General features: G+C 42.1%; 1 protein-coding gene across 1 annotated transcript in view; it reads right to left on the bottom strand.

The window, feature by feature from the left end:
- The window catches only part of SCTR (secretin receptor), a 74,073-nt gene that overhangs the window by 46,200 nt on the left and 5,251 nt on the right, over nt 1-22,622 (bottom strand). Inside the window, exon 2 of the mRNA XM_049773149.1 lies at nt 7,747-7,861. Coding sequence (XP_049629106.1) covers nt 7,747-7,861 — 115 coding nt within the window. The remainder of the gene's footprint in view (nt 1-7,746; nt 7,862-22,622) is intronic.

Here is a 22,622-nt window from a genome sequence, read left to right on the forward strand (position 1 = left end):
GGAGTCTCTGTTCCATTTATTCTTTTTGTTCTTTTTTTCCTTTTACTTCCTTCCTTTCATATTAGGGTCATACCCAGTAAGTAGTGCTCAGGAACTATTCTTGGCTCTATGCTTAGAGCAATTCCTGGGATTGCTCTGGGGACCCTTCGTGGTACCGGGGATTCAAACATATGTTAGTGAAATGCAAGACTAGCATTTTAACCCTGTAACTCTCTGACTCTGACTCTGATCTTTCCTTCTTGTTTGTTTTTTGGGTTATACCCAGTAGTGTCATCTTTGTTCAAGGATCTTTGTTCAAGGATCACTCCTACCAGGGTTTGGGAAATCATATGCAGTGTTGGGATCAAGCCTGGATTTGCTGATTGCAAAGCAATCACCTTACCTCCCAGGTCTAATCTAATATTTATATTGTCTCATTTTTGTTCTTTATTCTTACCATTCTTACTACAGAACAGTTTGTACTAGATATTTTTAATTTATTTTAATAAATAATAATTACTTTTATAACTATTATAATTATATAATTATATTAATAAAATAATATTAATAAGATAATTTATTTTAATAAATAATAAATTATTTTAATAAATAAATAACTTTATTTATTTAATATTTTCACTGTACAATAACCTCACAAAATAGTAAAAATTGAGGTCCAAAAATATTAAATAATCTGTTCAAGATGATATGATTTTATTTAAAAGCCAAAATTCAATAAATCCTCCTTTCTTTTTTGGGAGAGGGGAGGGCGAATGTGTTCTTGGGCCATACCTGGTAGTACTCAGGGCTTAGTCCTTGTTCTGGACTCAGGGATTATTCCTATTCAAGCTCAGGAGACCATTAGTGGCACTGGGGAGCCAGGATTTTTCACAAGCAAAGAAAATGATTTAACCTCTGTATTATATCTCTTGCTATCCCTCTTTCTTTTTTACATTAATATAAAGTTAACCTCATTTTATTTTTAGATAAACAGTGGTGGAAGCTGCTCCCCCTTTCATTAAACAACTTTCACCCTCTTGGGAACCACTGGTCAGGCTTCACCAGAGTTATAGAACCAGGCAGAGGAGGAAGAGAAGGTAGAGGTGAAGATAGAGGCGGAGGCTGGTGAAAAGAGAAGAGTTGCAACAGGGAGGGCGGTACAGGTAGTGGCTGATGGCCTGGGAAATGCTCAGCTAGAGATTTGCTGGGGTGTCACCTGTTTGTGGTAGAAATTGGGTAATGAATAGCTCAAGAAGCTCAAGACTAAAGATCATAGCTTGAAGAGAGGAGTATAACAAATAGGTATGTGTGACCAACCAGTGTACTAACAAGCTTAACCTCCCTGAGATGCTGGAGCGGAGCAGTAGTGTTGTGGATAGGGCTCTTGTTTTACACACAGCCAACCCAGATTCAATCTATAGCAACCAATGTGGTTTCCCAAGCTCCACCAGGAGTGGTCCCTAAATGCAGAGCCAGGACTAAGTCCTGAGCACAGTTGGGCATGCCTGCCCAATATTAAAAACAAATAAACAAAAACTTCTATATAACTGACTCACTCTTAGAAACACACAAACTACCAAGATGGAAGCAGAGAAGGAGAAAAAGCCTACCCAGGGACCCAAGCAACAGTACAGTGGGTAGGTCATTTGCCTCACACACAGACATCTTGGGTCCAACTCCAAGCCCACCAGAAGTAATTCCTGAGTGTAGAACCAGGAGTAACCTCTGAGCACTGCCAGTTATGGCCCTAAAAATAAAACAAACAAAAAATTAAAATAACCTAACCAGTAAGAAAACTAAATGAATATTTCTCTCCTAAAGAAAGCTCCAGGTGCCTTCTCTGATTAATTCCTTCAAACATCTAAAAAATTACTATCAGTCCTTCTCAAACTCTTCCAAAAAAACTGAAAAAGAAACATTTCTAAAAGCATGCAGTGAAAGCCAACATTAACCTGACATCAACATAAAAAAATGTTATAAGAAGATTATAGGCAATGTCAAAACTCCTCAGCAGAACACAAATAAACTAAATTTAAAAATATGTAAAACAGGGCCCGGAGAGATAGCACAGCGGTGTTTGCCTTGCAAGCAGCTGATCCAGGACCAAAGGTGGTTGGTTCGAATCCCGGTGTCCCATATGGTCCCCGATGCCTGCCAGGAGCTATTTCTGAGCAGACAGCCAGGAGTAACCCTGAGCACTGCCGGGTGTGGCCCAAAAACCAAAATATATATATATATGTAAAACAGCCTGATCTCAGTTGATTTCTCTGTGTCATTCTCAAAATGGGTAGTTACAGGATACCCTTTCTGAATGAACCATTGCAGAACAGCACCAGGTCCTACATTCTCTGACAGAAATGGCTCAGCCTTACAATTGAACTATAATAATATGAGCCTCTGAACCTTCTCAAGTGGGACCAGGCTATGGACTGAAGACTCTACAATTATTTTTATAATAGGGATGAGTTGAATCTGCAACCAATATTCACTCCCCCATCAGAAAGTCCAGCAGCCTCTGCCCACACCTGCCATCTTCCTGTCAGAAAAAAAAACTTCTACCAACCTCCAAAGGAAAATAATAGAAACCAATACTTTCCAGATAGTCCAGCTCAGGTTGATACCTCTGGTGAATTTTTCGGATAGATGGGGATAGATTCTTTTTTCTGCATAAACCACAGCAGCCCAGAATCACAATCAATACCCTCCAATAGAAATGGCCCATCTCCACAACTTAACTATCTTCAACTGCCAAGTTACCAAATTTGTTTCAGATCTATAGCTCTTAGACCCTGTTGCCACAATCTCAAAATTTTACATTAGTGTCAGCCCAGTAGTACTACATAAAATCTGTTGGAATAGTTACATAGAAATGTACCTGGCTTTGTGAGCCTAGATAGTAACACAGAAGGCTCAAGTAGCAACAACCACAGCCCAGCTCATTGACTGGAAGAAATGCAAAACAAAGGGTTAGAGGGATAGCACAGTGGGTAGGGCATTTGCCTTGCATGAGGCCAATCCAGATTCAATTTCTAGAATCCCATATGGTTCCCTGAACCTGCTGTGCAGAGTCAGGAGTAACACTTGAGCACTTCCAGGTGTGTCCTTCCAGAAAAAATTTTAGACATTAGGTGAATTCTATGCTATATATTCCTACACTACAAGAATGGTTTATCTTTTAAAAATAATGGTTGTAGATCTGGAAAGATAATACAGCAAGAAGGGTGTTTTCCCTTGCACTGGCCAACCTGACCTAGATTAGATCCCTGGAATTCCATATGGTATCTTGAACTTGCTAGAATAATTCCTGAGTGGGGCCGGGAAGGTGGCGCTAGAGGTAAGGTGTCTGCCTTGCAAGCACTAGCATAGGATGGACCGTGGTTCGATCCCCCGGCGTCCCATATGGTCCCCCCCAAGCCAGGAGCGATTTCTGAGCTCATAGTCAAGAGTAACCCCTGAGCGAAAAACGGGTATGGCCCAAAAAACAAAACAAAACAAAAAAAAGAATAATTTTTGAGTGCAGAGCCAGGAATAACCCCTGAGCACTGCCAGGTGTGATTCCAACACAAATACACACACACACACACACACATACACACAATCACTGTGGGCTGAAGAGATAGTACAAGGGTTAAGGTTTTGCCTTGTACCTAGCTGACCCTAATATGATCTTTGGTACTGCATATGAACCCCCTTCTAGGAGTAACTCCTGAGCACAGAGCCAAAAGTAAGCCCTGAGCATCACAGGGTATGGCCCAAACACTCCATCTTTCAGATCAATATAGTACATTTTGGGGGGGTTTGAGTCACACCCGTTTGATGCTCAGGGGTTACTCCTGGCTAAGTGCTCAGAAATTGCCCCTGGCTTGGGGGGACCATATGGGACGCCTGGGGATCGAACCACGGTCCTGATCCTTGGCTAGCAGCACTTGCAAGGTAGACACCTTACCTCTAGCGCCACCTCGCCAGCCCCTTCAATATAGTACATTAACAGAATATTGGAGAAAACCTAGACAAACATTTCAACTGATATAGAAACAGAATGCCAAAATTCAACACCCTTCTGTGATTAAAAAAATCCACTTAAACTAGAGAGAAGGAAATTATATAAAGATAATAAAGACTCCATTAAAAAAAACCCACAGAAACTATTCATACTCATTACTGAAAAAAATTGAACTTATTTACTCTCAAATCAGCAAATGATGCTTTCATCACATCTATGCAAGAAAGATAAATAAAAGGGATATAAATTGAAAGGGAAACTTATCTCTGTTGGCAACATACACATTAAGCACACATACACACACTAAAAGTAAAAAGTGGTTCTGGTGTGTGTCTCAGCAGCAGAGCACCTACCTTGCATGTGTGACACTGTCAGTTTGGTCCTGGCCTGCCTCCCATCATTGATTGCTGTCATCTACTATGCCTTTGTGATTCCTGGATCCTATCAAGAAATAGCCTCTGCACTGAACACAGGTTCCTTTTTAAAACTGAGATAACAGTGATTTATTGTTTGGGGATTCAGCTGTGCTCAGACTTACTTTTGACTCTGCTTAGAAATCACTCCTGGTGGTGTTTGGGCAATCACATGAGGTGCTGGGTTTCAAACTTAGGTCAGCCACGTGCAAGGGAAGCACTCTACTTGCTGTACTATTTCTTTAGCCTGGTAGCAGTGGTTTAGATATTATAAGTTGTTGGGTTTTTTTTGTTGTTGTTATTGTTTTTTGTGGTTGTTTTGTTGTTTGTTTTTGTTTTGGGGTCATACCAGTGGTGCTCAGGGGTTACTCTTGGCTCTGATCTCAGAAATAGCTCCTGGTTGGCACCTTTCACCCTGAGCATATGTCATGTGGACCCGACTTAGACTCCATGTGATCAGACAATGACTGTTTAACCCTGAACCCCAGATCTCAAGTGTAGAACCTACGAAGTTCCCTGCAACAGCACCAGGAACTAAACTCCCCTTGGGGAACTCCTAATACCACTCTGGCACCAACTTGCACCAGGTTGATACGACATACTGATTATGAGGAAACATCAACAACTTGATCTAAGAGTGGGTTACCCTATCTCATCACCTAACAGTAAGATAAAATCAGAAGACATGCCATCCTTTGATCTATGCAAAAACCAAGGTCACTAATTACAGAAGACTGACTTAGACAACAGTGACTGGGCAGAACTTTTCTTTGGGACCAATAAGAAAGGTCCTAGCCTAAGCTTCGGTCTAGGATTTGTACAAAAGCAAGATCTCTAATTCCAGAGGTCTGACTTTGACAACGGTGACTGAGTGGAACTTCTGGAACCATAAAGTAAGACTATCCTAGGCTTCGTCCTAGATTTTGTGCAAAAAACAAGACCACTAATTATAGAAGACTGATTACAAAAACCATGATGGAGCAGAATTTCTAGAACCATAAGAAAAGACTATCCTAGGCTTCATCCTATGACCTGTGCAAATACCAAGATCTCTAGCTACAGAGGAGAGTATGTATGAAGCCTTAGTTGTTCCCATGACAATAAGCTTCAAGGATGGAGAAACCCTGTATATCTTAGGTCAAGGGAATTCCCTTTCTAATTTCACTAATACTTACTGTGCCTGTGTAAATACACACACGCGCGCGCACACACACACACGCACGCACACAATCTTGTCACACCAGCCCTCCTTCCTTTCTTTTTTTTTTTTTTTTTTTTGGTTTTTGGTTTTTGGTCCACACCCGGCAGTGCTCAGGGGTTACTCCTGGCTATCTGCTCAGAAATAGCTCCTGGCAGGCACGGGGGACTATCTGGGACGCCGGGATTCAAACCAACCACCTTAGGTCCTGGATCTGCTGCTTGCAAGGCAAACACTGCTGTGATATCTCTCCGGCCCCTCCTTCCCTTCTTCTTCTTCTTCTTCTTCTTCTTCTTCTTCTTCTTCTTCTTCTTCTTCTTCTTCTTCTTCTTCTTCTTCTTCTTCTTCTTCTTCTTTTCTTCTTCTTCTTCTTCTTCTTCTTCTTTTCTTCTTCTTCTTCTTCTTCTTTTCTTCTTCTTCTTCTTCTTCTTCTTCTTCTTCTTCTTCTGTTTTTCTTTCTTGTGGTTGTTGTTTTGTTGTTTTTGTTGCTTGCAGTTGTGTTTTTTGTCATTGCTTGTTTTGTTTTATTTGTTTGCTTGTTTTGTTTTCTTTTTTCCCTCTTTATTCTTTTAAATGAATATTTATAACCTGTAGACAGACTCCTCCCAGCTTTTTTTTTCCAACAGGACCACAGAACTTTAATCATCTAGTTCTGCCTCATAAATTGAGGGGGAAAATAGATGGAACCAGGGGCAAACAATCGTATGAACATTGAGTGGAAATAAAAAATGATCAGACTTAAACACCAAACCCAAAGTCAACGACAACAGAATCAAGATACACAACCTACAACAAGCTATACACAGAGGGGACCTGCTACACTAGCAGTCTAGGAGGGCAAAGTGGAAGATATTGGATGCATGCTGAGAACAGAGGTGGAGGGAGGGCAACACTGGTGGTACAAATGGCCCTGATTCATTGTCCCCATGAACCTTTAATATAACTGTAAAAGATTTGTAATTCTTCACTTTGGTCACAATAAAAATCATTAAAATAAAAATAAAGGAATAACTCCTGGCAAGCTCAGGAGACCATAAGGGATGCCAGGACTCAAATCCGGGTCCTTCCCGGGTCAGCCATGTGCAAGGCAAACATCCAACAGCTGTGCTATCACTCTGGCCCTGATGTTTATAAGTTTTTATAAGTGTAAATGTTTATGTTTTATGGGCATAACGTTTCCACACTGCAACCACCACCAAAATATCTATACCCTCTATCACTGTCCATAGGACCCTCCCAATCCACTCACCCAAATCTCTTGGTCACCATGATCCTGGCACTACTATGTAAGGGGACTGTTTTCATTGAATATTATCTATTTCCTTGCTTTGTTTCTTTATATTCTACAAATACTCTGAGCATGTGTTTTGGGATTTGGGGTGAGAGGTACTGGGCCACATCTAATAATGCTCAGGAGCTATTTCTGGCTCTATGTGCAAAAGACCCTTACAGGTGTTTGAGATATTTTGCCAGAGATGAAACCAGGTTGGCTGTATGCCTCATGCATAGTGTGATTCAATTAAACATCTATATAAAATATTAATAAAATTAACTCCCTCCAAGAAAATACAATATTTTTTTAAAAAAGAAACAAACACCTTATTAAACTTACTTTATCTCACATATAGCCATAATCTTGAAGTCAATTATCACCTCATTTTATAGGTTAGGAAAATGAGGCTCATAAGATCAAACAGCTTGTATAAGATCACCCAGTGAGTGTGAGTTATCGTTGGATACCAGGTTTTCTGACCCCATGCTATCTATCTGACAACCTTGCTTATCCTAATGGTAGAGGAGTAGAGGAAAACTATGAGGCACCTCAACTCCCTCAGCCCTGTCCTTGGGAAAGTCATCAGGCAGAAGTTGGGATTTGGAGATGCTAGTGGTTTATATAAGTCCAGAGAAAGGGAGTGCATGGTGATAATTAAGCTTTGGCTGGTGTGTGTGTGTGTGTGTGTGTGTGTGTGTGTGTGAGAGAGAGAGAGAGAGAGAGAGAGAGAGAGAGAGAGAGAGAGAGAGAGAGAGAGAGAGAGAGAGAGACTGCTCAGAGGATGCAGATGACTATCTGAATGAATTCTCCCCACTGTGCCCTGGTGATATACCTCCCTGACACATGGGACCAAAATGGGCAGGGGCAAGATTCTGCATACCTGGGGTTGGCAACTTCGGTTCTCTCATCCTCTCCTCTAGGAGCTTCTGCAGACAGCGTTCCTGTGCCTCCTGCAGCTCCCATAGCACATCGCACAGCCGGAGGAGAGCTCCCACCTGCAAGGGCAAGGCCATGAGTACTCATCACTGTTACAGATTCCACAGATGTTCTGTAAGCACAAGGGACTGGATGCGTCCATTTATCACAGGAATAGATGGCAAATCCAGGGTCATAGGAGCTTCTTACTCAGGTGCAGCCCCTCCAGGAAAGAGGAGAGGACATGGCAAGGAGAGCTGTGGTGTCAACAGTCTGAAGTCTGTCCACTGTGAATCTCAATCAAAATAATCGAGACCCCAAGTCTCTTTTGGGGTGGGTGGATCTAAGCCACACCTGGTGATGATCAGGGTTAACTCTTGACTCTGGACTCAGGATCACTCCTATCATTGTTAGGGAAGGGGGCCATATGTGATGCCAGGGGTTGAACTCAAGTCAGGTATTTGCAAGACAAGCACCCTACCTACTATGCTATCACTCCTGATCCCTCTTTTCTTCAGAAAATAGTTTAGGTAAGGGGCCAGAGAGATAGCACAGCAGTAGGGCATTTGCCTTCCTTGCCTTGCACTCAGTTGACCCAGGACTGACCCAGGACTGACCCCGGTTTGAATCCCTGGCATCCCATATGGTCCCCCAAGCCAGGAGCCATTTTTGAGCACATAGCCAGAAGTAACCCCTGAGTGTCAACAGGGTGGCCCCAAAAACAAACAAACAAACAAAAATTTTAGGTGATAAAGTTACAATAGTGTTCACAATTACAGTATTGATGTACAAAGTTACTGCCCCCACCTCAGTGCCCATGACCCTTTCCCCCATCTCTATGCACATCTGGCCCAATTACCTTACAGTCCCCATTTTTTGTTGCCCGATAGTTACAGCTTTGATGCCTATCTCTAAGCATCATTCCTGTGCTCCAGACTATCCATTTTTGTCCCAACAGTCTTCATTCCCCTTCCCACTGCCCCCCAACCAGGCCCTCCACATCTATATTCTAGAAATTGAGTATCAATTAACATTGCCCAAATGCTTCACTAAATTCTAATGATTTATTTTTTATTATTGATGATCTCAGATAAGTGAATTATTTTATATTTCTTCTTCTGCTTTGGGCTTATTTCTCTCATCACAAAACCCTCCAATTCCATCCAAGTTTTCACAAACTGCGTGGCTTTATTTTTCCTAGTGGTTGCATAATATTCCATTGTATATCTATACTACTTCTTTATCCACACAACTGTTGTTGGATATTAGGGCTGCTTCCATAACTTGACAAGGCTCTAAAAAGAATTATTTTCTTCCCCAAAACCTTGCTATTCATTCAGGGTTTAATTCATTCTACTCCAACAATGTTGACTTCTCAAGTTTTGATAGCTCAGGCCTCTGAAACCTACTCTTCCCCACATCTCACTGTTCTAGGGAGAAAGAGGGCTTATATCCAACCCAAATGAAGGGAAAACAAGAAGGAGTCAAGCAGGAGGGTGGAGAAAGATTTGCCCCCTGCAGTCATGTCTAGAATAGATATGTCTTTTTTTTATTTTTGGTTGGGGAGTGAGGGGATGAAATGGACAGGTCACATGCAATGGTGCTCAGAATTTACTCCTAGTTCTGGGCTCAGTATGAACTCTTTTTTTTTGTTTGTTTGTTTTTTTGTTTTTCGGGCCACATCCGTTTGATGCTCAGGGGTTACTCCTGGCTAAGCGCTCAGAAATTGCCCCTGGCTTGGGGGGACCATATGGGACGCTGGGGGATCGAACCGCGATCCTTCCTTGGCTAGTGCTTGCAAGGCAGGCACCTTACCTCTAGAGCCACCTCACCGGCCCCCAGTATGAACTCTTGGTGGTACTAAGATGACCATATGTAGTACTGGGGATAAAAGTGGGATGGGCCACATATCAGGCAAGCACCTTATCTGTTATACTATCTCTTCAGTCCCTGTTATTTTATTTCTGAAAATAGAAGTGGGCACAAATAAATAGACAACTGCACAGAGAGATGAACTGGAGTCTTATTTTACTTTTTCCACAGAGTATGGATCTTCACTTACATTAACTTATTTATTTTTCAGAATCACCCCACAAACAAGAGACAGGAAAGGAAAATGGTTTCTGAGAGGGTTAGATGATATGACCCAAGGTCCTTCACACAAGACTCCTGACCTCAGAAATCAGCTTCCCAAGAGGTTTTTATATCCTCTTGTCAACATTTGCCATACTAACATAATGGAGCAGAACGTGAATTCCCAGGGGGAAAAGGCCAGGCTCCAAACTGGCCCATATCAACAAACTCTGGGATCAGAGAAGGCCAGTGAAAGCAGCACTGTATCGAAAGGATTCCAAAAGTGAACATAAATAGTTCAGGAATGCAGCTCAGTGGCAGAGTACATTTTTTGCATGTGTGAAGTGGACCATTGGTACATATAATCTTATCCTCAAAATTCTTAGTTCAATGAACATAAATCATCTTCTGATTATCTCTTATTTTAGACCTCTTGTCTTTTCACACTTCACTAACTCCAGCTTTCAGCAACTGCTTTACTTCACTCATCTGACACCAGATTGTATTTGTGGTTCCCTGGAATAGGCAGATCACCTCCCTCACCACCTACAGCCTGTAACCAGCCTGTAGCCAAAGTACCTGAGCCCAACCAGAAATACTATCATATCATATCATGATTATTTCAGAAATTTTCATTCTACTCCTGAAACCCCACAGCAGAGAGCCCCATCACTTTGTTCAATTTTAAGGCTCTTCTCCAAAACTGCATGGTTTCCTCAAGAATGTAGTGATTGTTAGAGAATTGGTGTGGACAAGCAATAACCCCCTTCTTGCCCCTGCTCTTGTCTTTCTGTAGAGTTCTCACCCAGTTTCTCCCTGACACCCATCTTCTCTAGCACCCTCAGATCCTCAGTGAAGGCAAAAGCTAGAGTAGTAAAACCTGTTACAGTTGGCAGCCAGTGTCACTTCCCTGAGGATCTTGGTGAGCACATGTTCTTCCCAGCACTGTTTTAAACTAAAATTTCTCTGAAAACGACTTTACTGGAGGTCAGGGAACAGGTGCAACTTTAGTCATTTCACCAACTTTAGTCAACAGACTCTACTTCTGAAATATTATCTTGTAGGCAAAGCTTACTATGGAAAGATTCTAGAACAGCTTATGGTAGAAATGAAAAAAGGTACACTTGGGATCCTTAGAAAATGGGTAGATGAACTTTTCCCCATTTGTTCTGCTAATGATTCACTGCAACTTAGTGTATAGCCACCACTTCTGATGTGACCCCTGTAGCACCACAGCTAAAATTCTGAGCAACACAGTTAAGCAGAGGGAACCTGTGATCAACACAACAATGAAGGGGAAGGAAAGGTAAAGGAAAACCAAAAGCTATTGTCTTTCAAAACTACCTTTGAGCCAGAGTTGTGGCTCAGGCAAGATAGAACACATGTGTTTTATGTGTGAGGGCCTGAGTCTAATTATTGGCACTGTGGGTAAGGGGGATAGGGGAAGTATCTTAAATACTTTTTAAAATATGAGTTTGGAGGGTCAGAGAGATAAATCAGAGAGCTGGAGCTTATACTTTACGTGAGGGGGCCTGGGTTTGATCCCAGACATTTTATGGTTCCCCCTCACTACCACCACCAAGTACTGCCAAGAATAACCCTCAAGCCTCAACTCAAAAGTGGCCCCTAACTACTGCCAGTTTGATCCCAAAACAAAATATTGTTAGTGCACAATTTTCTTGTATTTGTTCTATTACCAAGAGACTATAAAAAAATAGTTTCACCTTTCCCTAATCTCTATCTGTTCTCCAGAAAAAAACATTTTCCACTTTCTTTAGGTGTTCACTTTCTTCGCCATATTTAAAAGTCATATTCTGTGACTTCTTGATTTATCAATTTGAGATATTATCCAAAACTCTATTGCAAAAAATATTTCAAAAATTTTAAATCTCTTTACCTAGACATCACTTTCAGCAAGATTACATAGTCTTCTCTTGATTTAATTTTTAGTTAAATGGCCTATTTATAATGACTTCATCTGACTATGACATATTGTTCAGTGTTGAGTTTAGCTTTGTAAAATGATTACATTTCTTCTTGGACATTTTGTTTTTCCTGAGATCAATAATTACTTTGTTTTCTTCATTTGATTAGTTTTTCTGTGTACATATGCCTTTTCCCCCCAAGCATTCCAACAGCTCTGTTAGGCATCTATCAACAGCTCTATTTGTTTTACCCTAGAAGTCCTTCCTACAGCCTTGTCCTCAGACTCAGGCCTGCCTGTGATCTGGGTGTGCTATCTCTGACTTGGTTGGTTAAAGTGTTTGTCCTTTATTTTGCTTCCTTGTTCAGAGAAGCCCCTTCTACAGTAACTTGCTAAAATGCAATATAAAAGATAAAGTGGCAAATGTGTGCAGGAGTGAAAAGCTTTTATGAATCTGAATCATTGGGGTAGAAATTTCTTTCCTTTTTTTGAGGAGGGGGTCACATCCGGCAGCACTCAGGGGTTACTCCTGGCTCTATGCTCAGAAATCGTCCCCAGCACACTTGGGGGACCTTATGGGATGCCGAGATTCGAACCACCGATCTTCTGCATGCAAGACAAACGCCTTACTCCATGCTATCTCTCCAGCCCTGGGGTAGAAATTTCTAGACTGAAAACTCTTTTCCTCTATATTTGAAAGGTGATTTCTCTTTTGGTGGTAGAGCCACATCAGGTGGTATTCAGAGCTTACTCCTGGTTATCTGCTCAATTGGACTTAGGGGACCTACAATGTAGGGGCCAGGGATCAAACTTAGGTCAGTTGTGTATTAGGCAAGTACCTTATCCATTGTATTATCTCTCTGACTCTATCTGATGAGTTTTCTAAGAACTGTCTTGCCACCATATGGTTAATGTCCAAAAAGCTGAAATTTCTTATTCTCTGGTGTGTCCTTCTTTGTAGCTTTCTCTTTTTCACACTTTTTAAAATAGGTTATTTTTAAAATTTTAGCTATGTGTGTGTTATTTTTTAAATTATTAAATTAGCACAGGATAATGTTAAACAATTTTTTGATAGTAGAGTTTTGGTCTTACAACATTCCAATGTCCATCACTTCACCAATGGTCATTTTCTGCCACTAATTGCCCCAGTTTCTCTCCTATCATTCTACCAACACCCCAAGTTCCATACCACTCTACCTCAGTGGCAGGCACTTTTCCTTCTCTCTCTCTTTTCCTTTTAAGCAACATAATTTGGGGTATGGTACATATCACTTTACTTCCTTGTAATTCCCAGTTCTTGCCCAGAGTGATCATTTCCAACTATTATTGTCATGGCCCATTCTCTATCTTACCTGCACTTCCCACCTGTCATTTCTATTGCCTTCAGGTATTATTCTCCATACTATGGTTTTTTTTTAAATATACATCTCACAGATAAGTGTGATCATTATATGTCTGTCCCTCTCCTTTTGATTAATTTTACTCAGCATGATACACTCCATATTAAGCAAATTTCATGACTTCATTTTTCCTTACAGCTGCATAATATTCCATTGTGTAGATGTTCCACAGTTTCTTTACCTGCTTTTCTACTTACTCTTCTTGGTTCTAAATCTTGCCTACTTCCCTTCCCTGACCTGCCCTTATCTGCTGTTATTGCAATGATTGAAAGTTGTACATTTAATTGTACTTTTTTTTTTGGTTTTTGGTTTTTGGTTTTGGGGCCACACAAAGCAATGCCCAGTAGTTATTCCTATCTCTGAGCTCAAGAATCAGTCCTGGAAGGCTTGTGAGACCTTATGGGATGGTGGATATCGAACCCAGGTCATCTACATGCAAGGCAAATACCCTATCTGCTGTGCTATATCTCCAACTCTAGTGTTCACTCTAAAGCAGTGGTGCTTTTCAGGAATAACACACTTTAGTTTCATACTTACAGACCCTATGTGCCGTATAGATCACAAACTTTATTGTGATGCCAGGCAGCACAAATAACAGTCTCACTGAAATCACATTGGAAAGATGTGGAGTGCTGCTGGGTGCTGCTGGGTATGCTTCAGGACTTCCTATTCATAAGGAAAGTGCTCTGCTACTGAATCATATCCAGGCCCATGCCCCTAGCATTGTCAGAGCATTATATTTTATGATATTAGCTGTTGTCATGTCACATATGTGTTCTCATTTCTTTATCTCTGTTATCTCTAAGTTTGTATCTATCTGGAAGCCTCGTCAGTGTTACATTTGCTCTTGAGGCATTAACAGTTCTCTTGAAACTATTGTATTCCTGGATTGTTTGGTTAATGAGCACCTTCAATGCAACATCATCAGACCAAAAGGGGAACTTTTATTTAGACCTTTGAGGAGTATGTCCTCCATAATTGAGGCCACTCTTGCATGTTTGCTCCTTTCTGGATGGTTTCTTTTCATGTCCCCTTTAACTCAAATGCCCACTATTGGCACTATGGTTGCTACTTTTCCTGGGCCACCAACACTACACCACTGGTTTTCATTTTCCCAAATCTTTCCTGACATCTCTGTTTTATTGTTGTTTCATGTCTTTGTTCTCCTTGATTTTGTGCACTGATAGCCTTCCTATTCATTTGCTGTCATTTTAAAGAAGTATCCCAGGGCAGTGAGATAAACATGTGTAGCTAATCTGTTATTTTAAACCGGATGTCCTAATGTGATATTGTGATATAATGAGGAATATGTATATCTGGCCTTTGTTCCTGGTTCCTGACACAGAAATCCCACAGTTCTTGTAATTTCCTGAGAGCACGAGAGGAGTGCTCTTTGTGATCACATTTAATCTTAGTCTCTGGCTCCTGGCACAGCTCCTAAAAGTCTTAGAATCTTTAGAATGATGGGAGATTTTTATATAATAAGGTAGCTGGTATTTAAGATGGAGGACAGGCATGAGAAAGGGCAACATGTGCTAAGAAGGTGGAAACTTTTGGCCTCATTGTGCTCCCCACTGGAGGGGGAAAGGAACTAGAGACTAAGCCAGTCACCAAAGGTTGATGATGATTGCACCAGGCACATCCATGAGTGATACCTCCTTAAATACTTGCATAGGGGTTCAAAGAGCTTCCAGGCTGGTGAACTCATCAAAGAGCTAAGAGAGGAATTCTGCTGGAAGTCTGGGTACACATCCTCTTCCTGCCTTCGTATCTTTTGCATTTGGCTGTCCAACATCTTGTCCTTTTTAATCAAACTAGCAGCAAATAAAGTAGTAATGAACTCTGTCTGGAAGCCATTCCACCAGATTCTAAAGCTCAGGGAGGAACTTTGGGAAATCTCAGTTTAAAACAGATTGATCAGAAGACATGCAATGGGACTCAGAGGTCAGAAGAGGTCTAGAGGAGAGGGGGCCTTGAGCAGGGGGTGTCCCTGGTGCAGAAAGGAACACTCAGAGCAGAGCTGTGTAAGAGCACAGATAGTGCCTGAAGAGTTACTGGTCAATGTTAGGGAAAACTTTTTTTTTTTTTTTTTGGTTTTTGGGCCACACCTGTTTGACGCTCAGGGGTTACTCCTGGCTATGTGCTCAGAAATTGCCCCTGGCTTGGGGGGACCATATGGGACGCCGGGGGATCGAACCGCGGTTCGTTCCTTGGCTAGCAAGGCAAACATCTTACCTCTAGCACCACCTTTCCGGGCCCAGGGAAAAGTTTATTAATGGGCAGTGAGAAGTTAATGTTTTGAGCAGAAAACCCACAAATAACTGGTGCCAGCAAGGTGTTAATGGTGAGTTGTGAAAATTGCACCTTAGATCTAAGTACATTTGAAAAAATATTTTTTATATATTTGATAAATTTAAAGAAAGTTTTATAAAATGGCTTTTTTTTTGTGTGTGGTTTTTGGGTCACACCCAGCACTCAAGGGTTACTCCTGGCTCTATGCTCAGAAATTGCTCCTGGCAGGCCCTGGGGAGCATATGGGATGCCGGAATTTGAACCACCAACCTTCTGCGTGCAAGGCAAATGCTATCTCTCCGGCCCCTAAAATGGCATTTTTTAAATATAATTTTACTATTTATCTAACCAGACCCAAAACATACATTACATATACTTTCCCTTTTAGTGTTTGAGTCTAAGCTACCTTTACACTGGACATTGGGACAATAGCACTTGGTATGTATACTGCGTCCGCTGAAAGCCCTGGTTTGACCCCAAACACCACATGGTCCGTCCCCTCACTGCTGGGAGTGACCTCCTAGCATTGCTAGGTATGGCTGAAAACTAAAACTAAACAAATAAATAAAATTGTTAAATCATATCAGAATTTGGCTTTTTTTAAATATTGAACCACAACATCTCCCTCCCTCCCTTCTTTCATCCCTCCTTCTCTACCTTCTTTCCTCCCTTTTGCCCTCTCTCCCTTCATTTCTTCCGTTCTTTCTTCTCCCAATGTGATCAAGGATTACTCTTGGCTCTGAGCCCAGGGATTATACCAAACACTATTCAAGGGACCATATGTGCTATCAGGAATCAAACCGAGTTTGGTCATGTATAAGGTAGACATCCTATCTGTTATACTACTGCTCTGGTCCACCGCATCATTTTTGATATAACTTTTGTTTTTGTTTTTGTTTTGTTTTGTTTTGTTTTGGTTTTGGTTTTGGTTTTTGGTTTTTGGGTCATACCCAACAGCGTTCAGGGGTTACTCCTAGCTCTATGCTCAGAAATCACTCCTGGCAGGCTCAGGGGACTATATGGGATGCTAGGATTCGAACCACCGTCCTTCTGCATGCAAGGCAAACACCTTATCTCTATGCTATCTCTCCGGTCCCAACTTTTGTTCTTTTTTGATAATTTTAAAGTAAGTTTTGTTTTTCTTGATGACAAAATCCTCAGGCCTTGACTTCATCAATAACCTATCACAGTTGTTCTCCAAGGTCTTGAACACAACAACTGTATAATATTGCCAACTAGCTAGTGGATGTCAGATGTGACTGGACAGCTGCCTAGTGGGGCTGGTGGGACTTGGTGTCTGTGAAATGCAGGGGCTCATTAAAGACTTTATCAGCCCTAGCTCTACCCAGCTGCCCTCAGGATATCAGAGGGAGGGAGAGAGAAAATGGTAGATTCCTTTCTTGGGGCTACTGCCTCTCTCCTCCACACTTCACATAATTCACTCTGGAATCTCTACCAGGATTAATTTTGCCACATTTACTAGCCACTTCTTAGTGCTTGTTCTACCTTGAGCATGAATGCTGTGAAAGAGGCAGGATGTTGTGAATAATGGCATGGAGACACCACATCCACCCCTGGAGAGTGATGGACATAGTGGGCTATGGGGCATGGATGTGGTCCAGGGACACTCCTGTCCATTCTCCTCCCCTCTCTCTCTACTCTAGCCTTGGATTCTGATTTTCCTTGTTCCCAGAATGCCCCCTTTGACTGTTCTTCCTTGAAGCCATGTAGGGTTAATTCCCCAGACTCTGCCTGTGGCCCTTGCCTTTCTCACACTACTCATCCTCGTGTTATCTTTCTTGGCACACGTACTATGTTGAAACCAGCCTCCAAACTCATCCTATTTCATACCCACACTTCTTTCTCTATGTCTTATGTTTGAGGATTTCTTTTTTTGTTTGGAAGCCACACTTAGCACTCAAGTGTTACTCCTGCCTCTAAATTCAGAAATTATTCCTGGCAGGCTCAGGAGACCATATGGGATATTGAGGATTGAACCTGGGTCGGTATGTACAAGATAAATGCCCTACCCAGTGTGTTATCACTTCGACCTCATTTTTTTTTCAGTTTTTAAAGCTTTAAAAATAACCAACTAAGGGCCCGGAGAGATAGCACAGCGGTGTTTGCCTTGCAAGCAGACGAACCAGGACCAAAGGTGGTTGGTTCGAATCCCGGTGTCCCATATGGTCCCCGTGCCTGCCAGGAGCTATTTCTGAGCAGACAGCCAGGAATAACCACTGAGCACCGCCGGGTATGACCCAAAATTAATATATATATATATATATATATATAACCAACTAAGAGCCAGAGAGGTGATACAGAGATTAAGGGGTTTGCCTTACATGCGGCCAATCCTAGTTTGATTCCTGTTACCACCTATGGTCCCCAAGCTCCTCCAGGAATGATCTCTGAGCACTAAGCCAAGAATAAACTTTGAGTATAATTGTGTGAGCCCTAGCCTAGTGGATGTTCTGTGGGTATGAGACTTAATCCCTGCTAACCAAAAGAGTATTCTCTTGGGTGGACTCAGGCTAGAATGAAGAATTGATTTTTGCAGGAAAGAAAGTTAGTCCTAGACCTCACCTGAGCCTTTTAGATCCCTTACCTTTCATCACAGAAAAAAAAATTCTGAGAGAGGAGTAAAAAATAGATTTTATTCGAAGGAAGGTTGGGGAAGATGAGAGAGAGAGAGAGAGAGAGAGAGAGAGAGAGAGAGAGAGAGAGAGAAGGTGGAGAAGATAAGAGCAAGGGTGGATAGACAAAGGTGGATAGAGAGAGCCCCGTACATGTTCCAGAATTAAAATATGGAAGTCCACATCTCAAGAGAGGAGATGTAGTCAATATGTGCTTGCAGACAGCATGTGCATGGGCTGGTAACTCATATATGTCCCTTCCTTTTTTACAAATTGACTTTTATAGGGTTTCTTCTAACAAAGCTTTAGTGCATTTTTCTACCCAGGCAAGAGACCTGTTGGTTGAAAGGGAGAAGGGCTGGGTGTAGGGATGGTCCTTTTTTGATTTGCATTTCCTGGCCTTTGTTCTTGTCTAAGATTGCCCCAGCAGGTGTCCAGTCCTTTCTGGGATTGCGGTAGCACCAGGTAAGACTCTAATCAAAAATGAACTTCTCTAAATCCTATCTTTGGTTTATTATATTTCAAGAATGCATTGCCGTGGGAGTCCCTTCTCTATCTGCCTGCCTTCCTGTTTCAAAATGAAGCCTACATGTGAGACTGATTTCCTGGGGTAGGTCAGGGGAAGCTGGTAGCCAGGTGGCAGGGCCAAGAAACAAGAAAAAATGGAGGTGATAATCATGGAGATTTCTTCCAGAAAACTGGCATTTATCATGCAGAAGTGGAAAGTAGCTAGTATTAGGCCCAGAGAGGTGTTTTTTGTTTTTTGGGTTTTTTTGTTTTGTTTTGTTTTTTTGTGTAGGACATTCTCCTCGCATTCCCTCCACAGACTATACCAGGCTGCACCCACTAACAGAATAAACTCTTCAAGAGATGATGATGATAAAGGCAGCATAGAGATTGCCCTCTCAGGATCAAGGTGGGTGGGCAGTAGAAGAGGCGCAGAGGAGGAGAAAGGAAACTCAGGTGGAGAGACCAGCAGTGGATGAGAGCAAAGAATCACCTCCACTGAGGTAATGAGATGACAGAATATGTGGCCTAGGTCCAACCTTCCTGACCACACACTAACATACCACACTGAGAGTGCTATTCTACTCTTCCAGTTAAGCTAAATGAAGCTAAGTTTTAATTAGTTAGTGGTTAAAAAATAAAAAAAAGGGAGGTAATACAGATTAGCCCATTTTAACATCTAATTTCTAACCACCTGCATCTTTGTCTTAGTCATTTTCTTTATGATTTAAATGTGTTGTTGTCTTTCAAAGTTAATATTTTCAATTGCAAAATGTTTTACTGTGTATTTTAATGTACTTAGCCTGTTTTTAAAATGTATGTTATGCATGTATGCTAAAGTACTTGTGTATAGAAAAGTTATAGGAACAAATAGTTCCCCCAATATAGTTTAAAAGTATAGGAACATGAAAGTTCCAAAATAGTGCTTGGTAAAAAAGCATTAATAGAATTTTAGGTTACAGGTGTAAAGTATATTTTGCAAATGATATGTTTTTGAAAAGGGCTGGTATATTAATTTTCACTCTATTACATTGGTGCATAAAAATATTAAGAAAAGGAGGAAATGTGGGTGTACCCATTTGAGACCCTAGACCCACCCATTTCTGGGAGGGGTCTAGGAAACCGGATAGAGGGCGTAACCTTACCTGCGAAACCCTCCCATTTATGGGAGGGGTTTGGAAAAAGGTAGATAAGGCTGGGACCAAGGGAATTCGGCCCTTTTGGCTCTTTGCCCTTTGGCCGTTCCTCTCTTGGCCCGGCTCGGCTTCCTGGCTTTTGGATCTTGGGGCCGCATGGAGCCCAAAGGAAAGATGGCTGAAAGGAGTTTAGATGCAGGGCCAAGAATAACTAGTGCTTAAATGGTTATGAGATAGGCCACACACACGTGGTGGCTAGGGCTTGAATAAAGATGATTCTTCCTGAAGCCTGCCTTTGAGTGAGTCTTGATTACGCCGATTACCTGGGCCTGGAATTCGCCAGCTTGATGGGGATGAAACCACGTGGCTGGGGCCTAAGCACAAAGGCCTCCATCCATCGCCATCCAGCCCCATCGTTAATTATTTCATGCTACAGTCTTTATCTGGCACTATTGGTGTCCTTATCAATGGAGACACCAATGATCTCTCTCTCTCTCTCTCTCTCTCTCTCTCTCTCTCTCTCTATCTCTATCTCTATCTCTATCTCTATCTCTCTCTCTAAATGAAGCTAAGGTCCTTATTGGCACTATTAGTGTCCTTATCTAGGGTCCTGATCTGGCACTATTAGTGTCCTTATCAATGGAGACATCAATGAGCTCTCTCTCTCCACACACCCAGCAGTGTTTAAGAGTCTGAGCTACTCCCAGTGGTGTTTAGGCCCAACAGTGTCTAAAGGCAGGAAAATCTAGGACCATAGTTGTTTGTGTGAGGCAGGGGGAAGTCATGTAATGCTCAGGGAGACACACCAAGACCTCACACTTTTTTTTTTTTTTTTTTTTTTTTTGGTTTTTGGGTCATACTCGGCAGCACTCAGGGATTACTCCTAGCTCTACGCTCAGAAATCGCTCCTGGCAGGCTCAGAGGACCGTATGAGATGCCTGTATTCGAACCACCGTCCTTCTGCATGCAAGGCAAAAGCCCTACCTCCATGTTATCTCTCCGATTCGACCTCACACTTTCAAGGTTCTATCACATGAGCCACATCCCCAGCCTCACGTGTCGGCTCTTGGTCTGAGATATCCAGTCTCCAGAACTTTGAGAAACTTAAGACAGGTTGTCAAAGCCCCCCATATCTGTGGTATCTTCTCATGCCCTAATCACCTGTAATAGATGGGATGAAAAGAGGAAGAGGTGAAATTTAAACACATTATGTAGGCAAGGGGTTAATCAGAGGAAGTTCATTCCAACCGTCCTGACTTTGGGGAAAGAAGAGTCAATGAAAGAGGAAGTGATAAGGTCTAAAATTTGAAAGGACTCTGGACATTAGGGAGTGTCTGCGAGTCTTGGCTGAGGGCCTGGCTGGGAGAGTCTGGGTTTTGGAGCAGACTGGCAAGCTCAGGAATCATGGCAGCCATAAATAGAGCTATACTCCACAATTCAGGAGGTGATCAGCCAGAAAAGCCTCCGGGGCTAAGGCCCCTTGGAATGAGTGTGGAGGTTGGGTCTCCCCAGGATCCCTCTGTTTGTAGTATAAGCAAGCAAATAGGATCTGATTGTTATGCTCTCATCGGGCTACAGGCTGTGCTGGAAATATTAAAGATCAGAGGGGAGTTAACTCAGCTTCCAAAGACCCTGGAAGCAGGGGAGTAAATCAGGGATCTTAGAAATTTCTAGGCCTCCATAAGGGGGTCAGGAAATGTGCTATAGTCTCTCTTGGCCTATGAGAAAACTGTAAGAAGAATAAAGATGGGGTACATGGGACCAGAGCCAACCATAGGTATCTACAGAGATAGATAGTAGAGTGGGTAGGCCTCTTGCCTTGCCTTCGGCTAATCTCTGAAGTTCCATATGGTCTCCCAAGCACTGTCAGGAGTAATTCCTGAGTGCAAAGCCAGGATATTGCCCTCAGCACTGCTATGTATGGCCCCCAAATGAAAACAACATAAAAAAGGTTAGAGGAGGGGCCAGCGAGGTGGCGCTAGAGGTAAGGTGTCTGCCTTGCAGGCGCTAGCCAAGGAAGGACTGCGGTTCGATTCCCCGGGGTCCCATATGGTTCCCCCAAGCCAGGGGCAATTTCTGAGCGCTTAGCCAGGAGTAACCCCTGAGCATCAAACAGGTGTGGCCTAACAAAAAAACAAACAAAAAAAAAGTTTAGAGGAGTGGGGAGAAATAAGCCCTATAGAAATCCAAGGGTGATATCAAAGCCAAGAGAATAACTCCCTCAACTGTTGTACTTGTTAGATTTTGTAAGCACAAGTTCACCCCTGACTGCTCAGTACATGCTGTGTGTAATCCAGTATTTGATGTTTTGTGGAGATAATTCTCCCCAGCAGTGCTGAAGGACCTGGGGAGCATTTCCAGTCATAGTAGGCCTAGCAGTGTGGGCCTGATGATGCACATGGGGCAGGGCATGAGGTCCCAGAGCTATCTGCCTAATTTCTACATTAGAAATGGAGATAATGCTTTTGCTTTATTTTGTTGTTTTTGTTTTGGGTTTTGGGTCATACTTAGCAATGCCCAGGGCTTACTCCTGGCTTGGTGCTCAAGGATCACTCCTAGAGGAGTTCAAACTGATTGGTCCTATGCAAGGCAAGTACTTTACCCAACATACTCTCTGGCTCCTCTTGCTTTATGGCTTATAAAGCAACTAGAGTACAGTGAAATTGATATTCCTTGGAGATTTGGGAGAAGTTTTATAATAGTCTCTTGGACACCATAAAAGCAGAGTAGCCTCTATATAAAAGTAGAAGAAGCTGCTACTAAGAACACCTGAAAAAATGGCCAGTTTTCTCATCTGGACAGCTGGGGCAATGATGGTTTTGTGAGAATTATCCAGAAATATCCAGATAGCACTGGGAGAAACTTGGTGGTGCCTG

Source organism: Suncus etruscus, chromosome 5 (assembly GCF_024139225.1).
Source record: "Suncus etruscus isolate mSunEtr1 chromosome 5, mSunEtr1.pri.cur, whole genome shotgun sequence".
NCBI lineage: Eukaryota > Metazoa > Chordata > Mammalia > Eulipotyphla > Soricidae > Suncus > Suncus etruscus.